The sequence below is a fragment of the Cryptotermes secundus genome, unplaced genomic scaffold, assembly GCF_002891405.2.
Source record: "Cryptotermes secundus unplaced genomic scaffold, Csec_1.0 scaffold821, whole genome shotgun sequence".
In the NCBI taxonomy this organism is placed as follows: domain Eukaryota; kingdom Metazoa; phylum Arthropoda; class Insecta; order Blattodea; family Kalotermitidae; genus Cryptotermes; species Cryptotermes secundus.
The window spans coordinates 270,173-290,227 of record NW_019734976.1 but is presented as its reverse complement, the minus strand read 5'-3'; the positions used below and the strand labels follow the sequence as shown (position 1 = coordinate 290,227).

At 39.4% G+C, this 20,055-nt stretch overlaps 1 protein-coding gene across 1 annotated transcript in view; it reads right to left on the bottom strand.

Moving 5' to 3' along the window:
• Positions 1–20,055, bottom strand: part of LOC111869153 (protein unc-80 homolog) — a gene marked incomplete in the record, with an annotated part of 381,072 nt that overhangs the window by 133,509 nt on the left and 227,508 nt on the right. The window contains 3 exon segments of the mRNA XM_033753297.1: positions 2,768–2,937; positions 13,646–13,835; positions 19,096–19,303. Of these exon segments, the coding sequence (XP_033609188.1) occupies positions 2,768–2,937; positions 13,646–13,835; positions 19,096–19,303 (568 nt within the window).

The following is a 20,055-nucleotide window of genomic DNA, read 5'->3' as shown; positions in this document are numbered from 1 at the left end:
GCAGTGGGAAGCGAGCAACTAGCCGCTTGTACTATGGTGCAGCCTACATCATAACTTACTCGCTTTGGAAGGCACAATAGATCACTGTCATCATGGTGCAAGGGATATGAAGGCCCACCCCTTATACATATATTCATACTCACTTTAGAATGGACAATGATAATAACAAATATGAAACAAACTTTTTGAATGAAAAAATTAAATTCAAGCAAGCTGAATTGTAAGCAGGTGGCAGCGGCAGCGGCAGCAGCAGCAGTAGTAGAGTAGTAGTAGTAGTAGTAGTAGTAGTAGTAGTAGTAGTAGTAATCTCTTTAATATTCATTAAAAGCCTCAAAAAGAAAAATGTATTTCAGTAATTTATATTGTAGCACAAACAAAATTTAAAAATTCAAATATTCGTTATTGAAAGTCTTAGCAATGGTGGAAGGTTCCCAAAGTGGTGCAAACACTAGCCAATCAGTGCACACCACTTCATCATGTTCATCAACTACAAGCACCTCACCTGTGCCTTCCAGCATGTGGTGGAGGCTCCCACATCACCAGCCCCCTCTCCATGGAGATGGCTGCTCAGATGTTGAAGTTAGTGGGGAAATGGCTGTGGGGATCTGAACATGTACGTAGTTCATGTGGTGGGCTGTGGTGGTGTGGCAGGTGGTACTACCACTGGGGTTGAGATGACTGTGGGGCTGAAGGTGTTGGTCCTGCAGTCAGACCCATTGAGGATCCTATTAGTTGACACAGTGACAGACCTGCCATGCACCAGATGTAGCAGTGTTTTCTCTCTCCATGACAGGACCTGGTAGGAGCTGCTGTAGGGGCCCTGCAAAGCCTGGCAAGTTCTGTCCTGCTAGAGGAAGACCTGCATACACCTCTCAAGATCATGCACAAATGTAGCTGAGGAGGCGTGGTGTGCTGCTGGAACTGGTCTGGATTCACTGGGTAGACAGTCAGAGTCAGTATCTCGCTGGGGATTCTTAGGGGTTTGCCATACATGAGCTCAGTTACTGATACCTGAAGGTCCCCTTTGAATGCTGTGCAGATTCTGAGGAGAACCAGGGAAAGCATCTCTGTACACTGTTGGTCTACGTGGTACATGATGGCTGCCTTCAGTGTCCCGTGGAAGCGTTCCACGAGTCTGTTAGCTGTGGGGTGGTGGGCAGTCATCCATGAGACCTGAATGTCACAGATCCTGTCAATGGATTCGAAAAGTGAGAGTGAAACTGACATCCCTGGTCAGTGGTGATGGTCTGTGGGCAACTGAAATGGGATATCCAGCCAATCAGTAGGGCACGTGCCACAGAGTCAGCTGTTGGGATGGGGATGGCTTCTGGCCAGCAGGTGAAATGGTTGACTGCAGTGAGGCAGTATTTGTAGACTGCTGATGTTGCAAGGGGTCCCACAAGGTCAATGTGCACGTGCACAAAATGGGCTGCCAGTGGTGTAAAGTCACCCACTGGAGTGACTGTGTGGTGGGAGACTTTGGAGCACTGGCAAGACTGGCAAGCTCATGCCCAGGTGTGGCAATTCTTCTGCACGCCTGGCCACACAAAACGCTCTGTGACCAGCTTCGCCACTGCTTTGCTGCCAGGGTGCAACAGACCATGGATAGACTGGAACACTTGGAGCTGTAGGAGAGCTGGAACATATGGTTGAGATGTCCCAGCAGATGTGTCACAACAGATGGAAACTGTGGTACCTGGGATTGGTAGTTCCTCAAACCACAGGGTGGTGGTTGACCCCAGGAGTATTTGGAGCTTGTTGTCACTTTCCTGTGTGGCGCAGTGATGGACTCAATATGAGAAAGGGCATTGGTGACAACTTTGTCCTATTCAGAGATGTGTTGTATGTCAGTATTAAATTGGGCTACATGGTGCAGATGATTAAATTACTGAGGTGAGCACTGGTCCTGCTTCTGCTGGATGACAGAAGTGCTGGGCTTGTGGTCAGTGAAAATCATGAAGTGGCTCACACTGAATGGCTAGCACTTGCTTCACTTTAGGAGGCCCCCACACAACAGCACAACAAATAATGTTTTGTATAAGTCAAGTTGATCCCAACTTGGAAACGTAAGTTCTGCTTGTTAGAAAATACCAAAAACAGTCAATTTCTTCATGCTACATGAATATCCATGATGTTTATTTTTGCTAACCGTCTTACAGTGCACACAATTTCACCTTTCTCTTCACTTTTACACTACCTGTTTCGGCACTAATGTGCCATCTTCAGGTGTGTGTCTATCCACGTCAACTACTGCACTGCATGCCATCACGTCTCCATCATAAAATGACTAAAATGAGTATTCGTCATGTATAACAACAACAAATTCTAAATACTAAAACCTTTCAGGATTCGTCATCCATACGTCGTATCTCAAATATGCGAGTCACACCAATCCTCCTCTATGGGAGCATTCTTCCTACATTCATGCGTATATTGTGCTCTGTGTTGTCCCCTTCTCTTGTGACTGCATGCATTGTACAAGAGAAAGGTGAAATTGTGTGCACTGTAAGACGGTTAGCAGAAATATACATCATGGACATGAATCAGTGCAACGGGATGCTAAAATATAACACTACATGAATATATAATTTATGGATTGCTATTGCTGGATTGTTGAGCATAGGAATATCTTGTACATCTAGAGATGTTATACATTGTATGTGTGCACAAGTACTAGTTTAAAGGTGGTGTTTAAGAACAGCTAACTTTTATAATATCTGTGAACTTGAGAAACTATATAAATACTATTATGAGTATTATAACATACCTGATAAGCCACTTCATAAACAGCATTGCCATCTGGTGAAACTGCTGCATCATCGAGAAGGTTGATGATCTGAATAATTGCTGAGCAGAGGCAAGATGGGAAGAGTGAATGAGCTGAATGGATATGGTGAGTTGCGTTTCGCAGCTGAGTCTCTGTTTGCTCTTCATCACCTTATATGTACAACGATAACCATAAATTATTAAAATAAGAACTCTGACAGTAATGGACACAAAAAAGCAAATTATGCAGCTCTTCACAAACATACCTGCCATGACATGCATTAAAAGACAGCATTAGCCAGGCACTGTATTTACATAGAGTAGCAAGGAATTTTGTGGTTGAGAACTGTCCACAGTACCTACGGTGTTGTGACTTCAGTCAGCTTGGGTTCAGCCACTGGTCTCAGAAGGTTATTTAAACACATGTACAAGGTGTGGCAATAAAGAAACCGGATTCATGCTCTAACCCTTTATTGAAAAAAAATCAGACAATCGAAATGTTATCCCCTTCAATGTAGTCCCCTCCCCGATCCCTACACCGCTCCATGCGAATTTTCCACTGTTGGAAGCAGTGCTGCAGGTCATCTTGTGTTATGCTCTTCAAGATTTGCGTTGCTTTTGCTTTCACTGCATCCACAGACTCCCTTTGAGCGCAGACTTGATTTTCGGGAAGAGAAAAAAGTCGCACGGTGCTAGGTCCGGAGAATACGGTGGACGTTCCATCATTGGAATGTTGTTTTTTGCCAAATACCTCTTCACAGGTAGCGCGATGTGTGCTGATGATGAAGAACCCATGAGGCATTCTTCCACACATCTGGTCTCCTTCGTCAAACACATTCACGGAGGGTCGTCAAAACATTTTTATAATAAACCTGATTGACAGTCTGACCTTCAGGCACCCAATCAATGTAGATTACCCCCCGGATATCGAAAAAAACAATCATCATTGCTTTGAATTTGGACTTGCTCATGCGCGCTTTCTTCTTCCTAGGGGATTTGGGGCTCTTCCAATGCATGGATTGTCGCTTAGTCTCTGGATCATATTGAAGAATCCAAGTTTCGTCACACGTAATTACGTTTTGGAAGAAATCAGGATCATTTTCGATGTTTTCAAGAGTGTCAACACAGCAATTCACTTGATGTACCTTTTGCTGGGGGGTAAGGATTTTTGGCACCACTTTAGCACACATCTTTTTCATGCCCAGATCATCATGCAAAATCTGTCTAACACTTTCCTTATTGATGTTGGTAAGTTCAGAAATTGCTCGAATGCTCAGTCGACAATCTCTTCGAACAAGTCTAGTGACCTTCTCCACATTCTCTGGAGTTTTCGCAGTGGAAGGACAACCCGATTTTGGATCGTTCCCGACGTTTTTCCTACCCTTTTTAAACTTCCTAAACCACTCGAAAACTTGCATGCAAGATAGACACTGATCACCATATACTTCTGTCAACAAATTGTAAGTTTCAGTGGCAAATTTTCCAAGTTTTGCGAGGAATTTGAAGTTAACACATTGTTCTACATTAGCACTCAGCATTATTCCGAAGGAGCTCACACACAATCCGCTTCTAACAATGGTCGTGGCTGGACTAACCGATGCGCGTGAATGAAACTTTGTGGCCAGAAATGAGTCATAAAAGTAATCCGGTTTCTTTATTGCCGCACCTTGTATTTTCTAGATGAGAGGTTCCTTCCTCTTTCCATGACATGACAATACACCTAGTCACAGTCCACTCCTGTTAGGTTGACATAATGCTAATAACAGAAGGTTATTCCTGTCACATTGTGCGTAATTATCAGTAACAGTTTAAAGAGAACTTGTGAAAATTGGTTTCTGCATCATGGCAGAAACTTCAGAAACCCGTAATTATGAATTATAGTTATACTTGTTATAAATAGAAAATATGACCGCCTGCCTGAGTGAGAATCTGAGTGTTGCTGCTTATTTCCATGATCTCTTACAATATAACACCCCCCCCCCCTCTTCTGTCTTCAGATTGGCTGTTTTTCTTAAGATTTTCTCACCAAAATTCCGCATTTATTTTGTGAATCCTCCATGCAGTTCAATTGTCCAACCATCTGAAACTTGGATTTCAGTACCCCAGCAATGACAAATATCCAGCATAAACAAAACACGCATCATTATACGTACAATACTGTAACACCATAAATTAAAGAAATTTTGCATTGCTATATTACAACACAGTAAAAGTGATGACTTTACTAAACAGAGCTATTTATATGCAACAGCCAGTAAACAACACGATATGCAAGAACTGAGGAAATGTTGGGAGCACTGTTTTCTGTGAGTACCATGCTGAGGGTATATACCTGTACTGAGCATGAAAAGGACATCTCAGATCTTCCAAAATCCAAAAAATCCAAGAAGGTGGTGATACACCACCTGCCACACAACATCCCTGCAGAAGACATATCTGACAGACTGATGAGCCTTGATTTTGACATTATTAGTGTCAAGCAGATGAGAGCCACCCATCGGTCACCTACAAAGGGATTAAAAACCATAAACCTTTCCCTTGTCCTAATAACCTTGTTGAGGACGGCAAAATCCCAAGAAATTTTCCGACTGCCAAGCCTCTGTCACATCGCAATCAAGGTGGAGGCATATTGATCTCAGAATGGTGTTATGCAGTGCCATAGCTGCCAGTAGTTCGGCCACGTCTGGGCAAACTGCAAGCAGCCTCCCTGCTGCTTGCGGCGTGGGGGTGGACATATGCACAAGGAGTGCACTGAGAAAGGAAATACATCTTCCACCTCAACATGCTGCAACTGCCAGTTGGCGGAAGGGGAGAAACCCCATCCCACCACTTATCATGGCTGCAGACATGCGAAGGAGGAGCTGCAGAAAAGAAGTCGCAGAGGACACCCAGGACTACAGCAGGAAGGGTATTCTCCTCCAACCTCACAACTCCAGGTGTATCCTGGTGGCGCTCCAAGGCAGGATAGACAAACAGCAGCGGCCTCACACACATCAGGTGCCACCATAATGGAACCCAGGGTCCCTGTGCCCTTACCCCAACACGAACACCGGAAAATAGGCCAGTTCGGACCCTAATGTAAACAGGTTGCCTCCGTACAAAATATTCAAAGCAGTAGTAACTGTAATGCAGCATTTCATGACAGAGTTCTACAGTGCTGTGTCCGAGGAGGAGAAAATACTGGCAATTACAAGGCCTGTATTAATTCTCGGGGACCAAAATGGCCATTATACTTACTAGATCCTTCAGAGTAGTATTTAATGCAAATGGCATTGTGAGGCAGTGCTATGAGATCAATAAACAGCTGCAAGACCTATATATTGATGTAGCCCTGTTCTCAGAGAGATATCTAAAACCTTATGAGAGTTTCCCTATTTCAAATTACCACTTCTATTGAACCGACTGCCACTCGGGTAGAAAAGGCGGGATTGCCACTGCAGTTAGAAAAGGCATTCCCCAGTGGCGTGCGGTAATATTTTTAGTAAGGCAAGCAGTGGTATCTAATAAACGAACTGATAGCAATCAACTCACCAAAATTTATTTGAAGACCAAATCTATTCTCTGGTCTTAAGCAGCAAAATTATTGATAACATGGTCGTAGAAGTCTTCATTGTTGTGAATTTTTTCCAATAATTTCTTCTCTATGGACAACTAGACAGCCTGGACATTCTACCTTCCCCTTGAGAGTTCCTCGCATAAGTCTTAATTCTCTTCATTGCAAAAAACGAACGTTCAACCATCAGCTGGTGTAGTGCACTGTTGATGTTTGTAGTTTTTAGATGTAGCAAAAGCTGACTTGCATTCTGGATGTTTAAATCTTCATTAAAATAAAATACACTTAGTTCACTTCTTAAACAAGGAAAATTTAAGTGCTGTCCATACGCCATTTTCAGTGACGAAAAGGGAATTTCAGAAAATGTCTTTTCACACACCTTACTGCAACTAGGATTTATTAATTCAAGAAATTTTAGCTTTTCTAAGTTCTGAAACCTTAATTCAATTCGATTCATAACATTATCAAAAATTTCATAATAAAATTTTCTGATGCATTTTTTTACATCTCCTACATTGTCAAGATGCAATCCTTTGTTCTCGGGTCCATCAATTTCTTAATTTGAGGACATTTGGAGAATATGTTCTTGAAGTTTTCTCTTTTCTTGGCTACATATTCTTTTCCTTCGGTCACTTCAGCAAAGTACGTTATCTGGATCTTCAATTATATTTTGGAACATGGTGTTCAATTCAAATTTGTACTTGTATACTGTCTCTACTAGAAGACTGTTATAGTTCCACTTGGTTGGTGTGACTTTTGGAAACCTGTTTTTCACTTCTTAATCCAAATAATGTGTCCTTTTAGAAGATGCAGAGAAAAAGGAAGAAATGCTGTTCAGTGTTTTGAAAAACACATTGCACTCTTTAATACTGGAGACAGACTGAAAGTGCAAGATTAAGCTTATGTACCATACAGTGTATGAACACGGCATTTGGAAACGTGTCTCTCACTTTAGTTTGAAGCCCATTAAGTTCACCTGACATGAACGCTGCCCCATCATACGTTTGTGCCACTATTTTGCTGCCAAAACCATACTAAACTACAGTCTATAAAGCATTCAGCTAACACCGATGCAGTTCAATCAACACTCACATCTAAAAATCCTAAACATCATTCTTGTATTTCACCATCACTAGTTGCATATCTTAACACAATTGATAGCTTCGAATGTCAGTCCTCTCATCAACAATTACAGCAACAAAAGGGGCTGAGCTTACTTCCCTTTTAATTTCTGTTAGAACTACATCACTTATTGAGTCAATGAGGTCATTTTGTATTCTGTTTGATAAACCTGTAAATACTGTACTGTTCTCAAGGTGAACATTGAGTTTATGACCATATTTCATCAACAAGTGAACTAATCCCACATAATTACCTCAGTTGATAGAATCCATGCTTTCATCATGACCACCGAGGGCAAGTTGCCTCTTTCCTAAATGGCAGATGATATCAATCAAGCGTTTCATTATTCCTCTATTTTCTATCACATTTTCATTATGCTGTAGTATCGTCAGGGCCTTTCAATTGTCAAGTTCACAGTCAATTCGAGATTTCCCGAACATAACAAGTTGCACTTTTGAAATAATGTGAGTCTGAGAGTTCTCATGTCGTTTCAATGCTTTATGAAGGTTGTTGATACCGCCAAACCCAGTCTTTTTCCAAATATTTTTTTCATTGAGAAACAACAGGCATGACCAGCAAAACAATTTTCCTATATTATGGTAACTGGATAGACACTCTGTTTTAGAATACTGTTCCAAATTAAATTTCCTCACATATAATTTGATTTGTGCTTTAAGTTCTGGCAACTCGCATGTCAGTCGTCCTCTTTCTATAATTATTTTCCTTCCATAAAAGTCCCTGCTATTAAACCCTCGTTTTAAAAGGCTTTCAACTGCACAATTGCAGTCGCATTGCCTGCCAGCATTCATTTTAGCTGTGCCCTGTGCGTGTAGTCTAATCACTCCCCTGCCACTTGTACCACAATATCACACTTGCTTTCCTTAACCTTGAAACATCGGAGTTCTGAAATGGTGGTAAGCTTGAGCTGGCCAGAGTTCATTTAAATGCCTGCTGCTGGTGTGCATTTAAATGCCCGTTGCTACTCTGCTTTTAAATGTCTGTTCCTGTTAGGGCGCTTAAACAATTTTAAGCATTGTGTTTAAAAAAGATGTACCTAACTCAATTTCTATGGTAAATGGACGGAATTAACTTTGTTTGTATCAGCAAAGAACATAGCATCGTATATTATAACGAAAGATTTGAAAAATTGTATACAAAGAGTTATACTCTATTTTCAATTTTTTCTTTTAATTTTGATGAGTACTGCAAAAATGGTTTCCCAGTTCTCAGAGAGTTTTCTGCATTATAAATTCATTTCTGTTCATAACACTTGACAAATTTTAGCAGTCCCTGGTGTCATAAAACAGATGGAAGCAATAAAATCATTTGGTCTTTTGCTAGCACTGCTTACACTCTTCGGTGTTTGAATCTTTTGATTAAATAACAGAAGAATGAAAGACTGGCTCTTCAAGAGAAAGCTAGAGAGGTCCCTTCTTCAGTGCTAAGACCTTCCGTTATAGCTTCAAGAGATTATTGCCCTTTCTAGGGTTGTTAACAGACAGTTGCATCATGGCTGAGATACAGAGTGTGATCTGTTTCCTGTGCATTCATAGTGAAATCGAATACTGTAGTTTAATTTCAGCCTATATATACATAAAGCAGATAACAACAAAAAAGGTATGTACATCGAATTTTACTATATATTTTTAACACTTTAATCTGCATAATCTGCAATAAAAATACTGGCTTGTGGATGAGTTTGGGCATAACTCATACGTATATTATTTTTTGTTGTTGTTCACTTAGGTATAATTTTAATTCCTCTATTATGGTTTTACTCAAGTGTGTCTGGTAATTACTATATTTAAAAATAAATATTTAGGCTTCTACTAGTGGCGTGTGCGCACGTTTCCACCAGTGGATTTTAAATGCCCGACTGGCCAAAATGGGGTACTTTGGCCTCGACGACCATACTCATCACTGGCCTGATCAGGGTACTTCAGACGTTAAATGTTAAACGCGGATAGCTTCTTTCTAATGAATCAAAATTCGATCACAAATACAATCTTATGCCATCTAAATATACACTTAAATATTTTAATAAAACTTAATGTTACCTATAACACCCAACAAGACTGAAATCACACAAAAACAGTTAATTTTCACATAATCATCGATGTGATAATCATATCACAAGCCCAACCAGCAAACTGAAATTTGCTTCCCTGACCACTTTGGGTGAGACGAACTCGTACGAAGATTAACGAAAGGAAACGTGATCCCTCCCCCAAAACAGGGGAAGGGATGAGGCATGTGGCCTTGAGCATCACCACGCGCTAAAATGTTCAGAACATGACAATATTTACATCCTTATTATTCAAATTGATTTATATATGACTTCTTTTCTTTTCGTAAATTAACTATGGAAGCAATCCTTCCCTTGCTTCCATTAACGGCATGCCACTGCATTCCCCTAACCCTGTAGATCTACCATCCAATGTTTAGCAGAACAAACAGGGGTCTGCACACCTATTGGTAATAGTGAAGTGCTGCTTGTGTCTATTTATAAATCTCTGGGCCATGCCTGGAGTCGTGCTGATATCACTGACCTATTAACCTTTATACATAGTCTATTTTGGCAGGTGATCTGCATGCTAAACACCGATTGTGTTTCTCACCCTTCAGGTGAGAAACTCATGGCCTTATTTCATTCATTCATTCATTCATTGTTGGAGGAGGTGGGTTTCCCCATGCACTTAGACCAGTTATTGGGCCATTGTGCATCCCCCTTTAATTTTTACTGTCTCCATACCCTACAGGGTACTGGTGCCCGTTATCAGCCCCTTTCTGCCAATGAGATCGGCCCTCTACTGGCAGTGGTATCTGATAATTAGTCCCTTTCTGTCAGCGAGGTTGGTCCTCATCTGGCAGTGGTACCTAATACTTTCCCCATCTACTGGAGGCACTGGAAACTACTTGGGCAGGAAAATTTGCCTAATTTAGCTCAGAGGTCTCTTACAGACATGAGGTTCTTTTACATGCCATAAATCTACGACACAGGACCCACGGCTTAAAGTCCCTCCCGGAGGACTTGTTCCCTGAATTTTTTCCGCCCTTAAAAATTCCACGACCTCTGCCGGGTTTGAACCCGCGTACCTTGAGTCATGAGGTGGGAACGTTACCCCTACTCTACGGAGGCCGCTTATGGCCTTATTTAACTTGAGAGATTTCGAAATTTCAGCACCACAGAGAAATGGTGATGTGCTGGATATTGAGGTGTGCAAAATATCAGAGTGTCAGATACAGTGTCTCTGATACTTTGGATTCTTATCACCTACCAATAAAATTCCACATAACGGATCATGTCAAAATTAGATCTATCAGAACTAATTGAAAATTCACAGACTGGGATTGGATTCGAAGCCTTGCCTCAAAATTACTATCACCCAGAATCAAAACTATCTTGGGGGTAGAAGCTGATAAAGCAGCGCGCGACTTTACAGCCTCTGTTGCTTCAGCATATAGGCAGGCAACTAGTAAAGTTACACAATCAATCTCCTCTTAATTTCCTCCTGAATCAGGTTTTGATTTGTTATCATCGTTCCCAAATATCTGAACTGCACCACATTTTCAAAACATCCGTTTTCTATCGTTATGTCATGATTTTGCCCTGCATTTTGGTGACAAGACAGCAACTTAGTTTTCTATGTGTTTACTTCTAGACCAACCTCCTTACTTGCATCAATTAAAGTTTGTGTGTTTTTCTTTATGGTATCTATATTATCACCTAGTAGATTCACATCATCGGCATAGACTAACAGCTGATGTGTCCTGTTTAATTTCAGTCCCACCTGGTTTTCCTGGACTTTCCTAATGGCATATTCTAGAGCAAAGTTGAAAAGGAGTGGCATCTCCTTGTCTTAGACCATTCTGGATAGGAAATTTATCACACAAATTTTTACCTATACGGACTTTACTATAAGTTTCATTTGAGCTTAAGTAGTTCCATGGGTATCTCAAACACTATCAGAATATTGTACAATACTTCCCTCCTAACAGAATCATAGACTTTCTTGAAGTCTATGAATAGCTGATGTACTGTCTCATTGTACTCCCATTTTTTTTCCAATATCTGACTAATGCAAAAGATCTGATCCGTAGTTGATCTGTTACGTCAAAACCCACATTGATGATCCCCAATAATTTCTCTATGTATGGACTTAACCTTAAGAGAAGAATATTGGACAAAATTTTGTATGAAGTTGATAGCAGTGACATCCCATGATAATTATTACAGTCAGTTTTAACACCCTTCTTGTGAACTGGTACAATAATAGACTCCTTCCACTGATCAGGCAATTTTTCCTTATGCCAAATATAATTAATTAGCTTATGGATTTTAGAATGTAATACTTTACCTACTATTTGAATAAGTTCTGCCGGAAAATGATCACTACCTGGCGATTTATACCTTTTCAATTTTGCAATAGCAATTTCAGGCTCGAAAGGGCTAGGATCAGTTATTATGGCTCAGCTGTATGTATTCCTATCTTCTTAATATCACTGACCCTATGTATATTCAATAACTGAGAGAAGTAGCTCCTCCACCTATTCAAAATGTAGTGGGAACCTGCAAGCAAATCATCATTCTCATCCTTCACTAAGTTACTTCTAGATTGGCAACCTCTCTTAAAGTCATTTATTCCTCTATAGAGGTCTCTAATGTTCTTGTTCTTACTGTTCATTACAAGCTCATCAATTTTGTTTTGCAGATATTCCCTCTTTTTATTCCTGAAATGCCTGCTGACTTCATGTCTTATCCCATTTATTTCACTTGAATCCTGTAACCTTTGCAATTTGGCTTGTTTTCTGTGGTCGTCAAACCATGGCTTATGCTTCTTCAATTTATAGTAACCTAGACTCTCCTTGGCAGAAATTTTGATATCCTGTCTAATAGTTTCCCAAGCTTTATTAACGTCCACCTCAGCGTCCAAGTTTTCCAAAGCCGCCAACCAATTTGAGACTTCAACACTATACAGCTCTTTACCCTCTGCCTCATGTAATTTCTTGAGATTGAACCTCTCCATATTAATGCTGGGCATTGTTTGTTTGCTCACTGCCAGTCATTCCCTAACCTTTGCCACCACCAGGTAGTGGTCAGTATCACATTCTGCTGCCCAGAATGATCAGACATCAAGTATACTTGAATGCCGTCTCCTGTCTATTGAAATATGGTCAATCTGATTGTGTATCTTCCCATCAGGAGATGTCCAACAGTTCCTAACTCTCCTTCAGGTTGTTGCATGGCTGCAGGGAACATGACATTTAAAATACTTCATTCACACTTCATTCGACCGTTCCTATGAGGTAAAGTGGCTAGGGTGTTAAGCTGACCACTCACCTTCATCCCTTGCACGTCTTCATGGCATCCTTCTTAAACAATTAAGCACAGGGATAACTTTAGCTTTTTTCATCTTTCTATCACTGAAGACATGCAGCCCACAGATTGAGAGGTATGGTTATGTTTGATTGCATAAAATAAAACAATCCTTTGGCTGCAGTATGTTTGCATTCATTGGTTATTTGTTTGTTTGGTAAAATAAGATGTTTCTTTTTGCCTGCAACTCTTACTGCTTACAGCAGTCAAGGACCTTTCTCTTCTTGCTTTTCCTATTGTGCTGGCTTTTATCAGAATTACCTCTGTGTTGTACAGATAACAGCGATTTGCAAATGCTCATTAACATTTTTCCTGCTTATTGATATTTCTTTAATAAATGGTATTCAGTTTTTAAATTTTCAGGGGAATCCACTATATTATCTTATCTTTACTGTGTTATAGTGTAGTGTGCAAATGATTTACCAACATGTGACCATTACCCAAGTAACACTTAAGAAACTGGTGTGCAAGCTAACATTTTTATTTAACTTCTAAATAAAAGGGAACAACTGTATTTCTTCTGGCTTATTTTGGACTTCATCCATCGTCTGGTATGTAGAAGATGATGGATAAAGTCCAAAATAAGCCAGAAGAAGTATAGTATACACCATCATCAGAATTCCTTCAAGTCAACAACTGTATTATTTCACATCTTGTTTAATCTTTGCCAGGACAATAGGTCCCCTCGCTAAAAAATGAGGTGTATAGTCACTCCAGTCTATGGGAAAAGAACCATAATATCAAAATGCTAAGCAGGAGTATTAAACTCTACATCATGCTATTCAGTATAATTTCAATCATGGGTTGGTACTTAAGTAAACACATACCTTCATCATGATCGTCACCAACAGCATGATAAAGACTTGGTTCATATGCAGCTTGTACTGTTATTGGAATTGTTGTAATGAGAAAATTCTCACGTTCTGTACGTTTTTTATCTTCTTGTGCTTGTAGAGCCATTTTGATCAGTTCTGTCTGTTGCTTTTTACGAGTCTTTGTGGCTGTCACTAGTGAACGCTACAAAAATAAAGTTAATGAAATGTCAAAACTTCGATGACAATAATTGTTAATTCAATCCAATTTTTTTTTTTTTTCAGATTTTAATTTTATGCAGGTTGTATTCTGATTTAGGGCACTATATTGCTTGCACATTCAATAATGTACATACACAGCATACTTATGCAATAGGCATTCAAAGACATGTGCAAGAATGATTTCCTTAGTCGAGTGACAGACATGAGAATTTGTAGAAGTTTTGAGAATCAGGATGATAAAAAGGATTTTACCTATCACATCAATTTATGTCACTAGCCAGTTTTTCCACACTACATGCTGATACTGAGGTGGGTAAGAAAGTGAAGTCTCAATCTCTTCTACAGGAAGAAGAGGACAGCATGCAGTGTAGGCAGGTTTTGTTATCTAGTTCACTTGTGCTAGAATTGCCAAACCATTACTGTGATGGCTCAGTCAGTCTGTATGTTACTGCAAAATGTAAAACTAGTTATCATAATATTTTCATTTGCCATTGTGTTTGAATCAAGATCAAGACTTTCTCTTAACTCAGTCCAAAAAATCTGGACCTATGCATGCCTCTACTTGATGTCACAATTTTATCAGATATTTAATATAAAACTCATAAAACAGCATGTTTTGTATGTCTTAACATGCTCTAACTAATGGAAAAAAGATAATATTCTACTTATATCTATTTATGGTTTATTAAAAGACGCTGACAGTAGCCCCCACCATCATCAAATTTAAGGGTGACTGGTGAATGATTAAGAAAGGATGTGGAAAGAAATTGTCATAGCTTAACTCAGGAGTCTATTACAGCATTATATTCATATTTCCTGTCTACTTCAACTGTATCAGAGATATCCATGCTGCAGATTTTGCTGCTGTTGGACATCCAAATCAGCTACTGTAATAAATACATTTGTTTAATGGACTTTTTCAATATAATGATACTCCGAGGAGGCACACTTCTGTACACTGTAGGCCACACTGTGCACTAAGTCTCGTTTTTGGTAGAAATTTCTCTGTCATTCTGAAAATGATTTATGATTCAGAAGTTCTAAGCATATCTTAACACAAAATGTGCGACCGGTCTAACTTTCAGGACTTGGTTTTTATTTTTTTTAGAGTTAATATCCCAAGATTCTCTTCGAAAATCATACTGTTTTGACGTAGAAAAGAATTGTGCTGAATAAAATAAAAATACCAGTTCTGCTTAAGAATTTATCGTCAAAGTAATATTAATAGTGTCAAGAGTAGCCTGGTATGTGATTTGCACACAGCTTTCAACCTTCCATATGTATATGATTATACAACAAAATTATGCAAGAGACAACAAGGCATACAAAATCTTGAGAATGAACATGTTTGCGGGATACGAAAAGGTGAAGTGAGACATACAAAATATAAGAGGCATTAAACTTGGCATTAGGCAAGTCTATGACCGTTGAAAGGATTAAGCTGCAGTTGTAGCATAAGATACATAAGTTAGGCATGATCTGCTCTATAAATCCTGTATTAACAGAGGACTTGTGTGTAGTGCCAAAGGAAGATTTTCCATAACATTATATGTGCAAAATATGCATTTGATGAAAAGCCAAGCATATTCACAAGAGACAAACCCATCTTCTCATCAGAGAGCATATTACATAAGGACTATTAACACAAAAGTTCAGTTGGAAAAAAAATCTCTGGTCAGGATCCTCAAGGGGCCTGGCACCAAGATGAACAGATTGGCACTAAACTGCCAGTTGTAAAGTAACTCTGACTTTGACTTAGAAGTCAGTCTGAATTAAGAATTTAGAGTCATGAAATGGCACTTGGAAGAGTATGAGGTTGGTGTCTGATGGCCGCCAGCCTGTGAGGACGTGAACACGAGCAGAGGATCGTCTGCTGTTGGAAGACGCTACTATGCAGTGGAGTGAAGCCCATGCCTGAGAACGCTATGCTCTGTGTAATAGTGATTTGTAAACTGTAGTCGCTAATTGTGTGTTAAATGAGTTCATTAAATTCGATTACCAAACCAAACCCATTTAGAATCACACTCAATCACATGCTAGTTTCAACTTTAACTGCATACGTTTCAGTTTTTATATGGACAATGGAATGTGCTCTGTAATAAATTTTTTCAAGCTTAATCAGATTCAAAAGTTTACCGCAAAAGGGATTTTTTATTCTTTACTTGATTGTCTTCAGTCATACAGAACTTAGCTTACGTCACATAAAGTGAGATAACTGAACTAATGAAGGAAATTTTCCTTTAATTTTATGGCACTGCGCTAATCACAGATTAGAACTATCAGTTGGTGACTCAGTGAACTCACAAATATTGAGAGATTTAACGCATTTATTGATAAACTCTAGGCATGCGGTAGCATAGTTGGTGGAGACACTATGCTACAAGCCGGAAGGTTGCAGGTTCAATTCCCAATGAGGTTATTGGATTTTTCTATTGACATAATACTTTCAGCCGCACTATGGCCCTGAGGTCAAATCAGCCTCTAACAGAAATGAGTACCAGGAATCTTCCTGAGAGTAAAGGGCGGCTACCCCAGACAACCTCCCAGTCATCTGTGAGCCAATTGTCTAGAAAATGTGGGAGTCTTGACATCTCACAACTCTATGGGGCTCCACAGCCTGTTACAGAGAAAGCTTTACTTTTTACTTTTTACTTTTTGTTGATAAACTCTACATCATGTACACGTTGCCTGAAATAACAGATAACTGAAAGCATGCACAATTTGCTGGATATTGAGCTATTAAACATAGGACAAAGCATGTGGTGGGTGGCATCGTGTTTCCGGTCAATTTCAGCTGTTTAGAGTAACTATGAGGCCTGACTTAATTATCTTCAAGAAGCAAAGAATGACTCAATTATTGTGAAAACAGAGAACTGCACATATGAAGGATTACAAATGGAAACTTTACAATTAGGTTTAATGTGTGATGCTCTTCAGGAATTATCTGAACTGAGCGTGGACTTACATGAGCGAGATATGAATCTGTACAGGGAGAATTAACACCAGAGGACACACAATTTTTTCATGAATGACGAACGGTTCCTTGAACATATTATAAAAATGCCTCTAAGGTTACCGAAAATTTAGTTTCAGGGAGTAACTCATCATGGGAAAGATTAGCGAAATTACTGTTCAATTGCTTCAGAAGCTTTTTATAAACCGTTGAAAAAATCAATACGAATCAGGCTGTTCAATATTGCTGAAGCTGATTTGGCAGCATCAGCACAGATGTTTGATAAGAAATGTTAGCCTGAAGACATTAACTTTCAATTGACATTTGGCTACAAAATTTTCAGTTAGCCTTCAATTAAACGAAAAAGATAACAATTCACGGACTTCATGAATACCTAACAGAAAAGAGAATTCCAGAAGAATTAAAGAATTTGAAGAGCATTCTGAGTATGATACCAATTGCATCAAGTGAAAGTGAACAAGGATTTCTACAAATGAATTTGATTGTTAGCCAAACCAGGGCTTTGCTGACAACTTTATTTCTTCACTACTCTCTCTTAAATTTGTAGGTTCACCACTGACAAGCTTTGTCACAGAATATATGGATTCATGGCTGCTTCATAAACATCACTCAGCTATAGGCAAAAAGCAGCAAGGTACGAATTCGGGATACTATGTTGGACTAGAACTGAATTACAATTTTTAATTTTATATAAAATCTGTTTTATGAAACCAAGCACTCTTTACCTGATTTATAAATACTTGTAGCACAAATTTATGCAAGATGAACAGAATGTTAATATTTCTTCGTTTACTTCAATCCAAAAATATTGTAATGTGAATAGCTAGGCAATGGCACGATAAACACCTTGCTTAAGGGCGTGACAACAATACATGAACATTGCTAGGCAACAACTCAGTATACACGTTCCAGCAACCATGCAACAGTAGGAGCTGTGTTCTCTCTGACTAATTGCTGGATTATGCAACTATTCTCACAACAGAAGAGGTATTTTCTGTGGTTCGTCCCATGGATATATAACGAATTTCCCCGTTGGGGAAAGTAAGGCCATGTGACATACGTAAATTAGCAAATTCACTGGAATTGAAAAAGACTTGTAGACTTGATGGTATTCCAAATGAATGGCTTTTGCACTTTACATGAAGACAACTGGTATATCTGCCTTTGGCTGTCCAATTTTCCAAAGTCTTGGAAGGAAGCTAAATATATAACGTTACCGAAACCTGGTAAGGACCCAGAATTTCCTCAAAATGTATGCACAATTAGCCTCTTTTCTATAACAGGCATGTTATTCGAGAAAGTTATTTCAAAAATAGTCCAAAGGCACATTTAAGATAGAGGCCTACTTAATGAAAACCAATTTGTGTTCACTGCCCCTCACAGCATGACACTTTAATGTATAAGACTTACGGACCATGTAACCTCAAATTTCAACAATACTATGCCTATGGCTGATGTATTCTTGGATACTGAAAGAAGCGTTTGATAAAACATGATACTTGGCTTGCTATATAAATTATTACAATTAAAATTTTCCATCAGTTTAATCAAGCTTATTAACTCTTCTCAGAGAACATTCAGAGTTTCGGTTGAAGGTGGACTATCTACACCATGGATATACAAGCAGGGTGCCACAAGATTCTGTTCGGTTCCCCACACCCCAAGCACCTGGTGTCTATCTACGTTTTCTTGCTGATGATGCCTGTATATATGCAACAGACTGCAAGGAGAGTTATGTTCTCAGAAAGCTTCAGCGAGGTCTCCGTGTTATTGAGACATGGTGAGCACTGAAACTTAAAAATCAATGAAGATGAGACTCTGGCAATCTACTTTTCTCACAGACTTAGGCCCTCAAGGTTCATCTAACACTGAATGGATGGAATATCCCCTTTGTCAATCATATAAAATAAGAAGACTATATGGAGACTGCATTTAGAAATGTTTTGTCACGTGTAAGGGGTTATGCGTGATGAAAGTAATGGGTTCTGGTTTGGATGATTGGATTTATTAGAGTTTGGTTACACACTCTCTTAATTACAATTAATACAGCACTATTGTTGACTGTTGATAACACTTTACAGTTCACCACTGAACATACACCCTTATTCCCAATGCAAGACCTATACCCTGATCCACTTCAACCTCACACTCACCTACGAAATAGTGTCTCAAATAAAAAGAGCTTCAACACTGAACACAGCTACAGCCTGAAAGGAAGGTTATGCAATATAATAAAACCAGTATAAATTAAAATATTCATACAACTTACATGGCTATCCTGGCTAATTGTAACCTCTTCTACTTTTGTCTTCACTTCAAGCATCCAAGGTGGATCAACAACTGGTAAAGACTCAATGCCAATCTTAGGTGATGGAAGGGTGAATTCTATACCGGGTGGTGGCACTTTAAAGGTCAGATTAGCATTTTCCTCCATCCGCGGCCATACTTGATATCGGAGCTTCCAGAGCACTTGAAACCTTGTATGACAAAACCACAAAAAGAATAATGAATGTCACATTGTGCCATAAATATAAATGTTTTTGTCCTCTATTATTGCACTGACCATCACTGGAAGCAAAGCAAATCATCACAGACACCACTGTATTCACCCCTGTTGAGTGGTGACTTATGCCTCATTTTTCTTGTGGGTCACCTCTAAAATGTAATGTAACACCAAATAACAAAATTCTGCTACATATTAATGTCATCAGATGTTAGCAGGAGTTTCAGGACCAGTGAAATCAACGTTGCTACTAAGAGCTTTAAGTCATTTTAACATTAGCGTGCTATCACTTATATTCTGAAAAATATTTACCTGCCATATTTATGTATGGATCTCAGGGACAGATATTGAGAAGCAAATTACTTCTATCAATGAACGGAGATACATGGTGAGTCGGGAGGATGTGGTGTCTTTCACATTGCTGCTTTGGGTGACTGATTGGAATGGGAAAAGTGAATGCTGCATGCACACTTAAGTCTTGGTATGTGGGTTAGCGTTCCTGGAAAACTGGATGGAGAATATATACATACATACATACAAAGGTGGACCCAAAAATTACTGGAACCGACCTGTTGCACACGCATGCTTTGTAGTTACGAGTTGTGCTGCTAGGTGGTGTTAGCTGGGGATCTCCCGCGACTGTTAGTGAGCTGGCGTCAGTCTGAGTTAAGTGGTTTGTCTGTGGTGCTCTGTTGTGTGCGTTCCTGTTTCAACCCTTTGGCGATT